The 18,410-nt window shown below is 37.8% G+C and overlaps 1 protein-coding gene across 1 annotated transcript; it reads left to right on the top strand.

Annotated features, from left to right (window-relative positions):
* The first annotated feature begins 4,014 nt into the window (after nt 1–4,014).
* On the top strand, nt 4,015–18,062 carry LOC123982033 (rhotekin-like). Its single transcript, XM_046067363.1, has 13 exons — nt 4,015–4,054; nt 6,355–6,554; nt 7,116–7,162; nt 7,242–7,295; nt 7,612–7,729; nt 7,837–8,064; nt 8,173–8,267; nt 8,391–8,497; nt 8,596–8,724; nt 9,782–9,944; nt 13,976–14,074; nt 15,884–15,971; nt 17,952–18,062. The coding sequence occupies exons 1-13, from the start codon at nt 4,037–4,039 to the stop codon at nt 17,956–17,958; spliced, it is 1,353 nt and encodes a 450-aa protein (XP_045923319.1). The 5' UTR covers nt 4,015–4,036; the 3' UTR covers nt 17,959–18,062.
* Nucleotides 18,063–18,410: the final 348 nt, after the last annotated feature.

The following is an 18,410-nucleotide window of genomic DNA, read 5'->3' as shown; positions in this document are numbered from 1 at the left end:
GGGGGGGGGGGGGGTTGCAGTCAGTTGTAATGAAGTGAAGCTAAATTTACTACACTGACAAATACATTTCATTCAAGCACTTTGAGTGTGTACAGTAGTTTGAATTTACTGAAATGCCTTTTTTTAAAAGGCCATTGGTTCAAATAAGTATTAAACCATACACATTAATAACTGAAACGCTGTTAAATTGCTAGTTTGACTCAAGCAGGCTTTCCCAATTATTAATTATTCTGTTTCAAGCCTCTGATTCCCTAATTTGGTTAAGTACCTATGAAAATGTAAATATTGTACAATGGCAAACTGTTTATTGATATATATATATTTTTTTCTTCTCATGTCTGTTAAGTTTTAACACAGACTGTTGTCAAACATTGGTCTCAGGTAGAAAAACATAACCAGATTACTTGACATCATGTACAGTTGTACCTTTAGATTTACTGTACCCTTTTTAATGCCTCTTCTGTGTGTTTTTGTGCTCGTTTTTAAATTATCCCTTCTAATCTGAAACAAATTTTTGTTTGCATTTGACAAAGAAGGATGTCCTAAAAAATGGCCTTTCCTTCTAGAAAACAAGACATCAAACAGAATTTCATTTAGTAAAAACGACATCATTATATTCTGCAATTTCACCCCATACAGAGCAGAGGTAGTTTAGAGTATTTTATTTTCTACAAACTAGCATAGGACATTTTTATATACTGTAAATAGTGTAGATCAGTTGAACGTTAAGAGGTCCTTGTAAAGATATTCAGCATTCAGATTATGTTTGATACTTGAAATAACACATCATGTGTTATGTACCTTAAATGTTTCATTACTTAATTAAAGGTAAAATGTGGAAATATGTAAGATCTGAATAAAATGTATTCTTCCATCATAATATGATTATGTGATTATGATATGATTTTTCATCTATGGTGGTATTCAAACTCCTTCACTACATTGTGATGACGTTTTTGCCCATTTCACAGCAATTACAGCTTCATGTCTTGGGTAAGTATATAAAGCTTTACCTAGATTTGCAAAGTTTATCTGATTCTTGGTGTATCCTCTCAAGCTTCTTCAGATTGGATGGGAATCGTTTGAACTGCCATTTTCAGCTCTCTCCACAGATGTTCTATGGGGCTTAGTCTGGCATTTGGCTGGGCCACTTAAGGACAGTCCCAAAGCCATAACAGCATTGTCTTGGCTGTATGCAGAAATGTAAACCTCTGCCCCATCCTGATGTCATGTGCACACTGGAACAGGTTTTTCTGAATTCATTCCTCAATTCTGACCAGTCTCTGTGTTCCTGCCACCGAGAAGCACACCCATTGCATGATGTTGCCACCACCATGCTTCAGCGTAGGGGTGGTATTAACAAGGTGATGAGTAGTGCCTGGTGGTTTCCAGACGTGGTGCTTGGAGTTCTCCTCAAAGACCAGATAATCTTTTTCCTCATCTTCTCAGAACCTTCAAATACTGGCTTGCAAACTCCATAAGGGCTGTCATATACCTTTTACTCAAGAGTGGCTTCCATGTAGCCACGCTAAGGCCCAATTGATGGTGTGCTGCTGAGATGGTCGTCCTTCTGGTCCTTCTTCTCGCATCTCTGCACTGATGAAGCTCTCTATAGAGGGACTGTTGGGTTATCAGTCACCTCCCTCACAAGGCTCTTGTTGCAGATATTCAGTTTGGCCAGACAGCCGATTCTTAAGAGGCGTGAAGGTTCCAAACTTATTTTATTTCATAATTATTGAGACCAATGTGGAACACTCGTACCGTTAGCAATGGTTTCATACCCTTGCCCTAATCTACTGTATGTATTGTGAGACCTATAGGCTACACAGTTGTGTGCCTTTCTAAACCATGTCCAATTAATTGAATTTTGCCGCTAGACAGATCTCAGTGATAATTAAAGCAAACAGGAAGCACGTGCCACAGCAAAGGGTCTGAATACTTCTGTAAAGGAGAGATTTAAGTTTTTAATACATTTGCAAACATTTCTAAAAACATGTTTTCTGTTGGCATGGGTTATTGAGGGTAGATTGATAATCCATTTAAAATTAAATCTCCAACACAAAGTGTGCAAAAAGTGAAGGGACCTGAATAGTTTCTGAAACCACTTTGTTAGTTGGATTCTTTCTTTTTTATGTTGAGACGTGTTTGATGTCTTCAGTCGAAACAAAACATTTTAATTATAAAGGTTTATCCTCCTACGTTACACGGGGCTATGTCTTTATCAGACTTACTGTGCAGAAGTTTGGGTGGTTGCACCAAATATTAGTTTGATTTAGATTTTCTGAAACATCACAACCTCACTGCAGTTTAAAAGTGTATCATGCCAAGTTTTATATTTTATTTGTTTTATGATTCAATGTCTAGTTAAAATCTGTTTTCACTGTAGGTCTGAACAACAAAAGCACCACACAAGACTTATTCATTTATTTATAATATTCCTAATAAATTAATACATTTTATATTAATAAATTATTATTTATTATATTTTATTATGGAGACAATTAAAGTCAGAGAGAGTCTGAAAGTCTCTCTGTCACAATAAAGAAACCACCTGAGCTAGAGGGACAGGTAGAGGTGGGTAAAATAAACGGGATGTGGGTCACTAAATCTGAGAAAATCATTAGTTGGGTGGGAGGCGGGTGGATGACTTATGCCAGTGCAATCAGCTGCTGGCGTCATATTGTTAGTCTGTATAGCCTACCTATTAACCAGAGCATTCAGCACTGATCTGTAGTTCCCGTTCTCTTATATATAAGTAGTCTGCACGTTATTCGAACAGTATAGTTCTGTGATGACAGTGGAGTGCTTCATTTGAGATACATTTACCCTAATGCATGTGAAGATTAGTGTACCAAAATTTCCCTGTCGCATTTGCATCACATGATCATAACTTGCCAGTCTGTAGGCCTAATTTAATGCAATTTTAGTGAGCCAAAAAATGGGGAGAAAGACCATGATCTTACAGCCTGTAGGTCCCTTTGTATTTAGGTAACATCATTAGACTCTTTGTTTGTGTGACTGTAGTGGAAGATTGTGTTCAGGTGTAATTTTGGTATGAATTATCATAAATAAGATCTATTCAAAGAAACAATAAATCTAGACCTCTTTCTGAACCCTGAAGAAACGGATATTGCTTCACGTGACTCTGAAGAAAATGGCGTCTCATTTCTCTAAAAACATTATTTCGTCGTTCCTTCTCTCCCCGCTTGCTTTCGTTGCCCAGGTGGGCGGGACTAAGACGCAGGGAAAACACGCAAGTGGATGAAGAGAATTGAGAAGCACCCTATGAAGTCGATTTTTTTCTGACAGAACTCATATATTCCTTGACGAACAGCACGTGACAAACTGCTTTGAATGTTACGTCACCACAGAAGGAAGTTACATTCTGAGGCACAGTAAAAGGACAAAATATTACATCGTACAATAATGCAATTAATGATTCAATGTACCAGTGTGTGACAGACAGTCATAAGCTGCTTGCTGGTAGTAACTCTGTTTAAGGATCCAGTTTGTTTTGTTTATTATAATAAACCCCCTTTACTTACTTTACTTACTTAAAATGATTTTGAAGCAATTCATGTGCTATCCATTTTCGTACAGAAATCAAAAAATTAAATAAGTTAATACATTACCCTTTATATTTAAGAGGAGCTGGTTTAGAGCAACTGCCCTCACATTTTTGTGCTTCTAAGCCTAAACAAATGTCTGCTTTAAATTAATCTGTGTGTTAAGATACTGTAACTATTCAGTAGATATAATAGGCTACTCTTATGAACCACTGTATATTTAGGCATTCACTGTTGCATGTGCTGGAGCTGACAGAATAAAAGACTATAAGGTTTGAGTAATCCCTCATGCTACAGCTTCTTGTAGTGAGGCTTAAGACTGTTTTGCTCTCTCTGTTGAGCAACTAACTCTGTCTGCACCTCTACTAACACTCTTCAGTCAGCTGTGAGATTAGTCAGTCCACTAACTGCCCTGCCTGCTGAGTACACAGAGAGTGGAGCACACCTCTGAGGCCCTACAGACAAGGAACATGAATGATAACATTCAGGTTAGTGAAAGAGTAAATATTTTTATTTATTTATTTGCATTTCTGAAAAATTCCTTACAGGTGCTCATATTGGGGTTCAGAACAGAAAAGGGTGAATGGTAATGTTTTGTCTTTTGTTAACGTAGGTAAAAAATACAACAAGAAAATTATAGGTAACTGTCCTTTTACACGGAAGCAAAAGGTATCGCTGATTGAAAATCTTGAGTGATTTTTAATTTAACATTTAATTTAACAGTTGATCACAATCAATCTGCGTTATCTTAAGTTGCCTGTGTTCCCTTAATACTATTTGAAAGGTATTGTAATATGGCACAAATTAACCATTTAAAGTTGTTGCTAAACCAGTTCAGTGAACTACAGGTTATGCACTTATTTGGTGTCTATTCAGAAAAAAACACAACATTTCAAAACGGCTTAGGCTCAAAAAAACATGATTGAATTATGTAACAACATTCTGATCCCTAAAGCTGAATACGTATGGCTTGCATTGTAAACCTCAAAAGACTACACTCACAATGATGTCCATTGTTAAACAAGTCTAAAAATCTTTAGTCAACACAGTGAAAAAACATTAATGTAAAGGCTGTTTATTTTATTAATGATGGGAAAATCAAATGTTGTCATAGAAGATGAAAGGAAAGGTATCATTCAGAGGATCACCATGTACTCAAGTCTAATAATAGATATGCAATAAAAATCACACATACATGTCTATTTTTACAGTTTTTATTGTGTAAGAAGACAAAAAAAAATCTTGTTCAACATTACAATACATTGTCATGTACACATAATGAAATAATAAATACACAGCAACCTCAACTAGAGACATACTCATATACAAAGCTCATTAAGAAGCATGCCACTAAGTAGATTATGAGTAAAGAATTCCATCAAGGATTTCCATCTACTGCAAGTGGACTTTGGAAAAGTTTTGTTTTTCTACCTATCAAAGAATAACAAAAAAATGTTGTTCCAAACAAAGACAATGGTAAAATGATCAGATGTGGGAAAGTACATTCAAACAACATAAACCTTGTCATTGCTTTGTGATCTAACCAACTCACCTGAAATCATTTGAGTCTTGGGGCTCTGACAACTGTAGTATATCCAGGCATTAACGTGATGTACTAATTTAACACCGTCACCCCATGAGGCACTTATGTAACAGGTCTGGATCAGTTTGTTTGAAGCCTGTTGCTAAAAGGATCTGCAGAGTAGCACAGTTTGCAAGGATTAGGCTGGGAGGGCCGCCGGTTCGAATCTAGCTCGGACCAGAGTTGCAGAGGGTGGACTGTTAGAGGTGCCAGTTCACCTCCTGCTGAAGGACGCCTTGAGTAAGCCCCTGAGCCTCCAACTGCTTGGGGTGCCGCACTGAGTGGCAGCTCCCTCACTCTGACATCTCTCTGTGTGTTGCTATGGGTCCTGTTTGTGCATGTGTGTCTTTTGGACCTCTGTGTAAATAATAACATAATAATTACAGAGTGAAAACTGAAAATTGAGTTTAATAAAGTATATCTTCTTCTGATAAGAACTGCCACTGCCACCTGAAGTAATATATTTGTATATCATGAACAGCAACTGGAAGATTAAATTACTAATCACATTCCTTCACATGACACATCAAATAACAACACTAAACAGTCTACAGTGTGCTAGCAGCTCCATGAGGCTGTACTTTGGTTAAGTGGTTCTTTGGGCTAAATGGTAACGTCAGCATACTAACATGTCCTCACAGGGAGAATGCTAACATGGAACATGTACCAAATTTCATGGCAATCCATCCAGTACATCCAATAGTTGTCAAGACATTTTGTGGAAATGTCTGGGGGTCAATCTTGTTACTGGGTAAAATGTCTGGAAAGCACATGCAAAGTATTGTGCTAATCCATCTGGATAGATGTTGAGCTGTTTCACTGGATAACTGAAACATCTGACATCTGCTGGTTGTGCTAGATGAAAGGTGAGTAGATCACTAAAGTAATAAGGATTCATCCTCTGGTAACCATGGATATCTGCACCAAAGTCCATGGCAACCATCCAATAGATGTAGAGATATCTCATTTTGGATTGAAATGGTGGACCAACTGACAGACCAACGTTGCTGCCAGGGTGTCTAATGCACCATTATTACAATGCATTGTACTAATACTTTGACTGTTTGACTTTTTGATTCCTGGAAGTCAGATAATTCTCAGTACCAGCCCCCCAGCACTCTAAGCTATTTGTCTCTCTTTCTTTTTCAGCAAAAGTATATGATGTATGATAAAAAGAAGGTTCTTTTTTCAATGAATCTCGGACAGGACGATGAGGTGCTGAAGCAGATTGAGAGAGAGGTGCGAATGCGGGAAGGGGCCAGTAAGCTACTAGCAGCTTGTTCCAGGAGAGATCAGGCCCTGGAGGCCTCCAAGAGCCTGCTAACCTGTAATGCCCGCATTCTGGCCTTGCTCAGCCAACTACAGAAGATGAGGAAAGCTCAAATCCTTCAGAGAGTGGGACACAGGTTAGATGGAGTGCAAGGATATACTGTATGTATGTGTAAATAGCCAAATAACAGATCTATTGTCTGTGGAGAGGGATATAAATGAATGTTATATAGTTGTAATGCAGAGCAGAAGCAAGTTTGTTGCCATTGTCAGACACTAGAGGTCAAACAAGCTAACCTTTTCAAATTCAAATTCAAATTAGCTTTATTGGCATGAATGTATAGCAATAATATTGCCTAAGCTACATATAAAGTACATAAGGACAATTCATTTCATACATTTCATTAATGGTGTAATGGTGGACATTGCGGACATTTTGATGAAATACAATATGGTACAGTAGAATACAAATATTATCTTTGTGAAACATTAAATGATTTTTTTGAGAGTGTGTAACAGATGTGTTGATTCAACTCTATGTTATTCTTCTTGAGGCTGTAATTTGTGCTGTTATACCGGATGGCATTAGTGTTCCTGTTATGTTATCCATCCTGAGTGCATTCTTTCTTGTACGGTATGGACTGTACCGTACTGTATGTATGAATAGTTAGACAGATGATCTGTGTCTGTTACTGCAGGCCATCTGAAGATAAAGTGCCATGTTTAGGAAAGATAGCCCTTTCAGGTGAGTGTTAACAAAATATCACAGATTAAAAAAAAATACATGAACCAGGCATTTATGTTCCTAACTTTATAATCTGCAGACCTGCGAATCCCACTGATGTGGAAAGACTCAGAGTACTTCAAAAACAAAGGGGGTGAGTCAGAATGATGTGATCAAGGGAACTGATTGCACTAATGTGAATGTCTCAATTGAGATTATAGGCTATGGATCGAAATAGAAAAACTATTTAAAAATTGCACTGGAACCTTGTTAACCTCACAATAATATCTAGTTCTTTTGCCAGCTATCATTATGGTGAAGGTTATAAAAGGGCACTGAAAAGAGAGAAATGATTGCCCAGCCTCTGTCACCTGCCTTGCCTGAGTGTATTTCATCACAGGTAATAAACAAATATATAGAAAGAGCTTTCTTATCAATTGCAGTTTTTACTCTATTCTTTGAACTCGCAGAGCTACATTCCTGTGCTGTGTTCTGCCTGCTTCAGTGTGGCACAGAGATCCATGACACTGGTCTGGTGATGGTAGACAGGACTTTAACTGACATCTGTTTTGAAGACACTATCATATTGTAAGTCACCTGTTTTGAGTTGTTTTTTTAGAGGTAAAATTTGTCCAGTCTCCTTCAAAGACATTTTAAACATCATTGGATAAATGTGTCTGTGTGTGTGTAAGCAGCAACGAGGTAGATCCAGGGTTCCAGCTTCGTGTTGAGCTGTACAGCAGTTGTGTGGTTGAGGATTTCTCCCTGAGCGCTCTAGGACCCAGGAGAGTGAGCCGTCTGGGGGGCTCTCTGGGATTCTCTTCAGGGAAAAAGATTCGTGCTGTGTTTGAGTCTGCTGCTGTTTGTGGATCCATTTCCAGTGGAGGAGATGTACCGCCTTTATCTCCTGACCTGTCTGCACTGTGAGGATGACAATTCACTCCGAAACACACACTAAAGGGTAATATTGTATAACCGAGTGTCACCTGGAAAAATGAAGATTGATTTTGCCCAATGCTTTCTGTCTGAAGGGGACCTAAGTATAACCTGCTGGCTCACACAACACTGATTATCGGACACATCCAGGAAGGTTTCAAGACACATGATTTGTCACTAGTAGCAACAGGTGATTTACAAGTCCTCTCCTAATCTTGTCTTCTTCAATTCAAATTCTCAATTTCTCCTCTCGTTGTCTCCTCTCATCTGCTCTCCTCCTGAAAATGAATCCCTAATCTCTTTATTTTTCCAGAGGATTGTCCATTCTGGTTGCCTCTGTATGGCAATATGTGTTGCCGCCTAGTTGCTCAGCCTCTGTGTATGATTCAGCCAGTCATTAGTGGCCAACTCAAAGTTAAGGTGACTAGATTTTCATATATGCTGCCTTGTGATTTAAAAAAATATTGCATCACATAATAATTCACTTTAATAACACTTTACTTCCTGCTCTCATTCAGCTTGGAGAGGACGATAATTACTGGGAAAATGTCTATGGCATCCTCAGGGGGCAACATCTCCTCTGCTATCAGAGTCAAGAAGACCTGGAGTCTGAGGACAAGCCACTACTTGTAATCCCCACAAAAAAGGTTTGTACTAAATGACCAAAGGCTCATGAATAATGAAATGAATTCATTAATGGTTCTGTCCATGTTGATTATGATAACATGCCAAGGCTACCAGAGTGCACTGGTGAATTAATAAAAACTGTCCTTGGAGAGGAACACCCTTGTAATAGTGAGAATCTGAAGATTGGAATCTTTTATGCCCTTTTAACCAGTTTTTTTAAAACTAATTTCCATCACTCTGTTAGACATTTTATCATCTATAATTTAAAAATGTCTGTTAATCCCAAACTACATAGTACAATACTGCATTTGCAAAATGTTTTAGACTTACACCTAAATATACAAAACAAAAGAATAGTTGTGGCAAGTAAGTACATTTATTAAGAATTTTACTACTATTGCTACTGCTTCTGAGGTACTTGAACTTTATTAGAGTATTATAATTTCCATCTACTTTATACCTATATCTTCCATTATCTGACAGCTATAGTCTTCAAAAGCAAAATATAAAATAAAAAACGCAGGACAACCTTATAAAGTCCACACATTATATATTGAGGTTCCCAATCTGTGGTTTGTGTCCCCTTGGTAGACAGTATCTACTTAGTGCCTCCAGTTTTCAAATGTTTTAGATGTTTATGAGGTGGTATCAGTGATTTCCCCCTGGAAAGAATTTTCTAATATTTCACAAAAAAAGCTAAGTCTTGACAAATGGCCCAGGCTTATCTTGTGGGGGCCAAGCCCCTAAGTTAAGAACCATTAGATTAAATTACATTATGGCATTTGACGTAGCTAAATTTAAAAATAAGTTAGAAAGTAAAATGGTCTAGATTGTAGTCATGTTCAAAGTCAGCTGATTATATTATATAAGGATGTTTTTTTTCTTAGGTTAAAGCCTTTGAATTATTTTGGCAAGATGCATATGGGTTATTAATTTCTCAGTATGTCTATTGTGCATTGTTGCTACATCTTGAAAAACACTCCCTTGGTACTTTGCCATGTGTATTCAAGCAGAAATCCAAAATGATTACCTGAATAATGAGATGAGAAAATGATTATGTGTGTGTTTTCCTGTCAGGATTCCATTGTCTATGTGTCAGAGAAAGATCCTGTCCAGTGCCAGAGTATTTACATCAGTACACAGCATCAAGGAGAGGATGTAATCTACATGCTGTCCACGCACACACCTGAAGATATACAGCGCTGGACTGAGGCCCTCTGGCAGCACATCTATAACATGAGTGAGGCCTCGATGAACTAAATTAATATTTTAACCCCAAGAGCACTTACACAGTCCTGTTGCTGCCACTAGCTACTAGCAAAGCTGCTGAGACTATATTTTAGCAGTGTAGGAAGACAGGTTTGAGTGACACATTATGAGGGTGTTTTGTTTGCCCTATGTTCCTTTCAATTAACTGATGTGTGCCATGGCCATGAAGGAGTGATTGCTATTATTGTTACCATAAATTATACAATAATTTCTTAATTACCCAATCCTAATCTGAGTTGCACTGATGGGATGCACACACCCAACACCTTTTAAATGCTAGAAAGCAATCTGATTCTGATTCTGCTTCTGCGAAGGTTGCATAAACATCTAAATGCAAAACACACATGCAAGGTACAGTACAGTCATTTATGAGATCACGGAAACCCGCCTTGATCTACATTTGCACCCTAAACAACTTGTTCTCTTCTTGGTTTATGGCCTGATTTTCTACCAAGTTTCTCAAATCTGTAAAAACGTTTTTCAAGCTATGTGGCAGACGAACAAACAAACAGAAAGAAGAAAAACAAACGGCTAAAAAAACACAAGCTCCAGTCCTATGCCAGACCGGTCCAGAAGCAGTGATTTCCTGGAGACTTGTCATCTCCTTGTCTTGCCAGACAACCAGCAGAGATTCCTCACCTTTCATGAGATAAAATGTGTTGTGGATTAACAGACTACCTTAACACTCTCTGTGATGACTTTTTCATAGCAAAACACTAGCTTTTAAATGTTAATGGAGATCTATACTTTTCAGAGTTGCCTATTCTGAAGAAATGACAACAATCTTATCTTATATTCCACATACACTGATACATTGATCCACTGTGATCTTCAAGCATCGGGAGTATTTTTATTGTTTCCTCATCAAACGTGCAGACATTCTTACCTTGTGCCAAGTTTTTACAAGAGGCTTTAACTTTCCAATGTCAACTGGAGCAGTTGCATACTGTACATCTTTACTATGTTTGTCTTAGTCTTGAATCTTACACAAACACTTTGACAGTACCAAACTGCAAGTAATACTGTTACATGAAAGTAACATAATGCACCATCTCCATTTTTCTTTTAAATGGCCGGCTGTTTTTGCAACTCAACTCAAAATTTAGGTTTTTTGGTTTGAGGCAATGATTATCAGGCTTTGTTTCTATTTTAAAAGGACACAAAATATACCTGCTGATACCTGCAAGACGGCATTCTTTAATGACATGTTTGTGACATCAGTGAGACCAGATCAGTGAGTAGTCTGTGCCAAAGAAAATGTTTGTCTTGTGTCTGAATGAGACTGAGGTTTATCTATCTATCTATCTATCTATCTATCTATCTATCTATCTATCTATCTATCTATCTATCTATCTATCTATCTATCTATCTATCTATCTGTTCTATATATAGTACACTAGGAAGGAGTCAAAGAAAGGAAAGAAAGTCCCATCTTTGATTATAGTGACACCCAAACATTATCTTGATGTTCCAGCCAGGACTAGTTTTGTACAGCTTTGTATTACGACAATGAGACATTCCAGAGTCTTCTGTTTTTGTGTATTATAACGATGCAGAAAGTAACAGGGCCACTTCGAGTCATGCAGCCAATGATTTGGTAGTTTTCTCATGTACATTAAATCCCACAGCATCATAGCACCATCATTAGACAATGTGTAGTTTCATTGAATTTCAGTTTTACTTTTTCTACTAACATGATGTAACTTACACTAAATTTTGCAGAGCAGCAAGTTAAATATTTTGCCAAATAACTTCTAGCATAATTTCTTGATCTGCATGTAATTCATATAATCACTCGCTGGCTTCCCACACATGAACACTACCAGTTGTTGGAACTCCGTCTTTACAACCTGTATGAATAAACTGGTTCCTCAGGGATTTGGCAGGCATACTTAAGAGAAGTCTTGAACCTGCAATGGCTGCAGTGGTGTTCCCATGTGGGGTATAGAGGCAAAGTTCTATCGCTTTGCATGTCCTCCTTTCAGGAACTTGCAACGGTCCTGCAGATAATATTAAGATTTGTTTAAAATTTATTTCAGTTTAGTTAAACAAGCAAATATAATTGACCATGTCAACTGTGTTAATCCAAAAGACAGGTATGTAATTAGTTTTTATTGCACACACACCTTAAACGTTTGTCTAAAACGAGGTTTTGGCAGTCAGAGTAATTACACAAACACTTTCGATACAAGCTTATTTGATATGCCTACAGGTGAGCCCGCCCCAGGCTTGTGTTATTTCCTGGGCAGTCTCTGTGTGTGTGTGTGTGTGTGTGTGTGCGTGTGTGCGTGTGTGTGTGTGTGTGTGTGTGATCATGGAAAAATGGGGTACTGGAGACACCTACTGTAGCGTGAACTACCACAGAAGCAGTTTTGAGTACTTTACATATCTGTCTGCGGACAGATTTTGTTAGCTCAATAGCATCACAACCATGCAAGATACAGTGAAATCAAAATAAAAGTGTGATGATGGATGTGAACGCATCAAGTAGTGGAGTAAAAAATTGGAATTAGCTTTGGCAAGACAGCAAAAATTATTTGTTTTTGGACATTCAGTATTCATGTTGTTGGACATTCATTAATTTTCTTGCCAAACAATTGTGCCAATAATGACATATTCTAAATTCACAACTAACTATGTTTAATGTTGTGGATTCCCTGGATAAAACCAGGGAATCTTTCTGCAAACAAACACACACACACACACACACAATGAAAGGTATCGTTCCAACATGTAGATCTTTCTACAATGTGGTACAGCATAGTTTCAGTCATGTGACATGCGTAGTGATCTGGAGGGAAAAAGAACAGACCAACATAGCAGCTCACACCGCAACTCAAGAGACGCCACAAAGTAGTCAAATTTACCTTTCAACTTAAGAAAAAGAAAGATATGAACACAAACTGTAAGTGTAGGACATATCTGATCCATATAACATTATAGCATCGGCTGCCACATTTCTACCGTTAAAGACCGCTCAACTGCAGTAATGTTTACCTTGTAGGGAATCCCTCACCTAACACAGCCCAGGCTTGTCTCCTCCTTGATTAGTGCATCCGAAAGCACAACTACCATCCAGCATTTTGGCAACGCAATAGTAACAAACTCAAAATAATAGTGTTTCGCAAGTGAAACACTGTTATTTTGAGTTTGTTATTCCAGTTGGGCAGGCAACGGAAAATAACGGCTGTGTTCAAAACGGGCTAAACTGCTGTTTCAGAAGGTGTCTAACAGGACAGCAAGGCATCGAGTGCTGTTCGAAACGGCTTGAACGATCTCTTCCTGACGTATAAGATGCCTTCAAACTGCCCCAGTAACGGCCAGTTTTGAAGGCAGCATCGATGTTGACTCGATGCTGCCTATTACCCATAAAACAGTGCGGCTGTGGCTGTGGCTGCGGCTGTGGCTGTGGCTGCGGCCACCGTAGATTTTGAAAACTGGTCAAGATGACGACAAACAATAAAGAATATTAGCCCCCGACTATAACCAACCAAGTTTGTCCAGAATGATTTCTGAGGCGTCTGTTAGCCATTTGGCTTTTCAGTAGCTAATGAGCTGATGCTAAGGCTAGCGTCTCTCTTCTGACAAACAGAAGAGACGCAAGACGGCGTGCTGACGTCACGCCTTGCCGTAAGTGCTGACCTAGAAGGCTGTTAGAAACCAGTGTTAACAGAGATGCCTTTCACTTGAAAGTGATGCCTTCTGAGGCAGCTGTCTATCACGGTATTAAGGCAGCGAGGCAACTCCTTTCTGTTTCGAACACAGCCAACGTCTGTTTTGCCCTCCAAGGGAGTGTTTTCTTTGGAATGTAACGTCACGTGAAAACTATGAATACTGTATTGTCACAGATTCTCTGGGTGACAAAATGTTTTGAGATACTGCCAGCAAACACAATTATTTGTTTTGCAGCTTATTTGCAGAGAGACAGAAGCTGACTAGAAATTAATAAAATATTTTCTATTCATGTGGTTCGAAAATCCCTGCTTAAACTATTTGTTACAGGCCAGTGGAAGCAGTGTTGTGATCACGTCATGAAGATTGTAATCCCGAACACCAGGAAACCCATTACAGTGAAGCAGGGATCACTCTACCATGAAATAGGTAGTGTATCACAAGCCTCAGCCTTTAAGGGCCATATTAGCGGTTTTGTTGGTTTACTTCCAGTTATTTACTTTACATCACAGTTCGTCATTTTATGTTAATTGTATTTGTGTTGTAATTGTAATGTATTTTCTTCTGAGTGTATTAATATCTATCAGCAGACCCTTGAATCCTGCTAGAGTTGTGTAATCCATCACAGCAAGAAAGCCAACGTGGAAGTGCCTTAAACCGGCATTCTTTCTTATGGGGGCAGCTCCACTGGTTCCAAAAAGAAGTTGGATTGCATTGGACTTAATGGCAAAATGAGCCAACTTCTCATTTGATTTGTTACTTCAGTAAACACTTTCCTAATGAGTTTATGGTCTCACTTTCTAGTTTTAAGCCTTCTTCAATACAGCAAGATGTTTATTTATTAAATTATGGTCCCATTTAGAGAAAAATAGACAAGAATGCAGAGTATGCTTTCGGTCTTCTGATTAACAAGTCACTACCGCAACGACCTGTCAATCAGGCTAGAGGCGACGCATATCGACTGCACTGTGTAAATTTGACAAGCGCTTTTGAAAAAGCTTTTTTGTAGTAGGCTATTCATTTTCACGTTAAGTAAATTTTGCCTGTTTTTCACTAGCCAGAATTAGCATCCCAGTTAATATCACAGTTAACGTGAATTATCGATGCACCTTGCTAATGAAGCTAGCTAGTTCCACCCTCTCGTCCAAATATGGTCACGTCCAGACATGTCTGGTTCAAAAAACCCAAGATGACGAAGGCCAAAATGCCAAACTTAAGGCTTCAAAATGGTAGTCATGGTGACTATGTTCACTTCTTTAATACAATCAGTGAGTGGACTAAAACAGTGAAGTTGCGGGACATAAAACCACAACAATTGACGTGAAATACGCTAGCTCCTTAAGCCTGAAAGAAAATGACCCCTTTTTTAGTAGTTATGTGATCCATTGTTTAAACAGAATGACTATAACAGCTTTTTTCAACTTCTTCACTGTTGCTGACTACACAATTCAAGCAAGTTTCACAAATCTGTAAATTGATTTCCATTTCATGTGGAAAATAAATGAAACTAGGTGCTGCTTTAAACAGTAGGAAAAAATATATGCAAACTTCTGAAACTGTATAGCATGCAAAAGATGTACTGTACAAACATTTGTAGTTAGAACTAATACCTGAAAACATATATATCCATGGCTGAATCATCCTCTTTTTATCATACACTACATCTGTCCCTCCATGTCAAGAATTCTGACACTGTGATGAGAGGTGAAATGTTATGCCTCATTTGCACATGTTTTGGCTTCATCTGCAACGTGCCGAGTGACGCCTGGCCTAAAAGTAGACAAACAGGTTTGAGAAAATAGCAGGATCTAAAAGAGATAAATAACACTGCCGACAATGACATAGGACAACAAGCCAGACACTGTCTACGTGAATAGGTGTATTATCTTCAACACCTGCTGACAAAAACATCAGTCATGCTGATCACAAAATATACAGCTATAGCAGCAACCAAGAGGAACAAATGTCTTCACTTAAAATGTGGGTGTGTTGTTTTAATAATAACAAAATGCAATTGCAAAGCAAACCTTAATGCATATTGTGAGAAAAAATCTCTCAGAAGTAAGAGAGAACAATATAATGCAGTAAAGTAAAGAAGAATGTCTCTCTGAATGCCCTGTTATCAACTACTTATCAACTTACGGGAAATGTTTCTAGTCAGAAAGGAAGATATGTGATATAGAGTTTCAGATTTTTAAAACATCTGAAAATGTCTTTTTTTCTTGCTCTGTTTTTCAGTAACACCATTCTCCCCCAGAGAGGGTCTTGTGGTTCCAGATTTATCTGTTGAGATCCACACTTTGCTCTCTTCCTATTACAAGGAAAGGTAGGCTTTCTTCAACACCCTCCACCATTTACATTTTTACCTCTGCATGAATTTGCCAATAGAATTTACTTCCTCCTGGTGTATACCAAAATCCTCTCCTAATGCTCACAATAACACACACAATCATGTTTGTTTTTAGAGTCAACAAGACTTGCATTGTAACTAGAGGAAGTGCAAAGGATGAACAGAACACGCTAATGACTCAGAAGCATGAAAATTAACACTGACAAACAAAAATGTCTGTATGAATTTGACCCAACTGGACTAACAAAAACTGTTGAAATTGAATGAAAATTCCTGCCTACGCAATTTAGATAAGCATGCATTTTTTTCTATCAATATTACAATAGGCATAATGTCAACAAAGGAAAAAGGTATGTGACACATGCATTCTAAGTAATATCTGTTTATTGAGATTTCATATCTTGTAAATCTTTGCGCATTGCATTGTCTGTTTTACATTGGTAGTTCTGTTAAGTGCTCAGTGAAATCATATCACAATCACTGTGGAATTTGTGTGGGAGGTTTATATTTTTTCATAATGTAGAGTGCTGAGATTCAGGCTTTATTAACAAGTTTTAATTACATATTAGAGTAAATTTTTTTGTTTGGTCGGTTTATTGATTATCATGGAAAAAGCAATAACAAACAGAGGTTATAAACTGTCCCATGCCTCAATTAAGGTCAGCAGTGTATCTTAGCAGGTGGCGTCACGGCTAAGCAAGATAAATACCTCTTTAACTCAAACACATAATGGTCCTCTTAGACACTGTGGGCTGTGTTGTCAGACAGTGTGTGTTTTCCAGATAATTTGACTTCTTTGAATGGCAAACAATCAAAGTTACAAGTTTAACTCCGCATATAATGCACCTGGGTGTCAAATACTACAGATATTGTTCAGTAGTGTCAAGGTTTGTGTACAGAGAAAGGGCATAGATTAGTCAAAAGACATCCTGGAGAACAGGTTTTACTGGAGATGCTGATAGATGATATATGTGAAGTAACAAGCTAAGATGATGACTGGGTCCTGCTTTTATGCTTTTACAATGCTGCCCTTGTGAAACTTTGAATGATTTGTATGAATGTTTTCCCCCAGTATTCTAGGAGTGAGTCAGACCTCTCTCAGTATTGTATGCATAACCATGTTGTAAGGAGCCAAAGGTTAAACACCAGTAGATGTTCATTAGATGCCTAGCTGTGATTTTACATGTCTGTAAAGGAAGGCAACTGAGCGAGTCAGTGCTGTCTAACTGTCACTAATTTGTATAGACTCAATCTTGTTTGTTGAATCTAATAAAAATAATGTGCCCCCCAGGGATACATTTATATTTAAGGCTTGACATGTACTCTGCAAAAATAATAAAAATAGCAAAGACATTTTAAAATTCATTATTAAGTTTTTGAACGTACAAGCAGCCTTATCATGCCACTTTCATTTAAAACACTGTAGTAAAACATTGTAGTAAAAAATTGTCTTGTAATCAGGACACTGCATTGCTGTATAGAATTTTTAGTACTGGGACATGCATTCAAAAACAAATAAAAGATAAATAGTAAAATGTCCTTCTGCCCTGAGGCGAATGCAGGCATTCATTACGTACTCATAACCTTGTCATTGTGATTTGGCAAAGTTTTTGTGTGTGTGCTGGGAAGAATATGAAACATCCTCATACCAACCTATGCCCACATATGAAATTGGCAAAGTCACAGCACGAGGTTTTACCAGATATGTGCATGATTAGTTTCAACTGTTAAGAAGGTAGATCGTTTGTTCAGACAGGGATATTAATTGTAGTGTGTGTTTCACACATAAATTCCATTTCGATATACCTGTCTAGCAGGTCATTTCACACAGAGCATTAGTTCCCTAAACAGAAATAGGTGGGAACTGACAAAGTAAAGTTTTTGTTGATGCTATGGAGCACCACCATCTTTTTAAACATTGTTCTACAAATTTATTTGTTTCTCTCTCTTTTTTAGTTATTGACGGCCTTGCCACAGTTGCACTAGAGGGTTATGGACCTGTCCTAATTCTATCCATTTGTGGTTACCACGCCTGATCAAGAAAACGGACATGGACATGATAAATGGTGCTATTTTAAACTCCACAGAGGAAACATCCAAATTAGTCTTAATATCATATAAATTTACCAAGCCAGCATTATTTGTAAAAAAAAAAAAATAAAGTATTGAAAAGTGAAGAGTGTGAGTCAGAAATTCCAACCCCAAACAGACTGTCTGGCTATTTTAAATGTATTTTAATGTACATTACATTTTATTTTACATTATCTAGCAGTATTGTATTATATTTTGTGCATTTAAATAGAGACTAGTGCATCTACCAAGTGGCCTCAAATAAGTGTTCTGTTGACCCATAGGCAGTTCCAGTATACTGATGATGAATTTTCACCTGCACTAGTCCAGTATTTGGAAGATATA

Source organism: Micropterus dolomieu, linkage group LG13, assembly GCF_021292245.1.
Source record: "Micropterus dolomieu isolate WLL.071019.BEF.003 ecotype Adirondacks linkage group LG13, ASM2129224v1, whole genome shotgun sequence".
NCBI lineage: Eukaryota > Metazoa > Chordata > Actinopteri > Centrarchiformes > Centrarchidae > Micropterus > Micropterus dolomieu.
Note: the sequence above shows the minus strand (reverse complement) of the source record. Positions and strands in the feature narration are given on the sequence as shown.

Coding starts and splice junctions, on each gene's coding strand:
- LOC123982033 (XM_046067363.1), top strand. Junction 8,268..8,390: donor TTTGTCACTAGTAGCAACAG/GTGATTTACAAG, acceptor TTATTTTTCCAG/AGGATTGTCCATTCTGGTTG. Junction 8,725..9,781: donor TTGTAATCCCCACAAAAAAG/GTTTGTACTAAA, acceptor TTTTCCTGTCAG/GATTCCATTGTCTATGTGTC.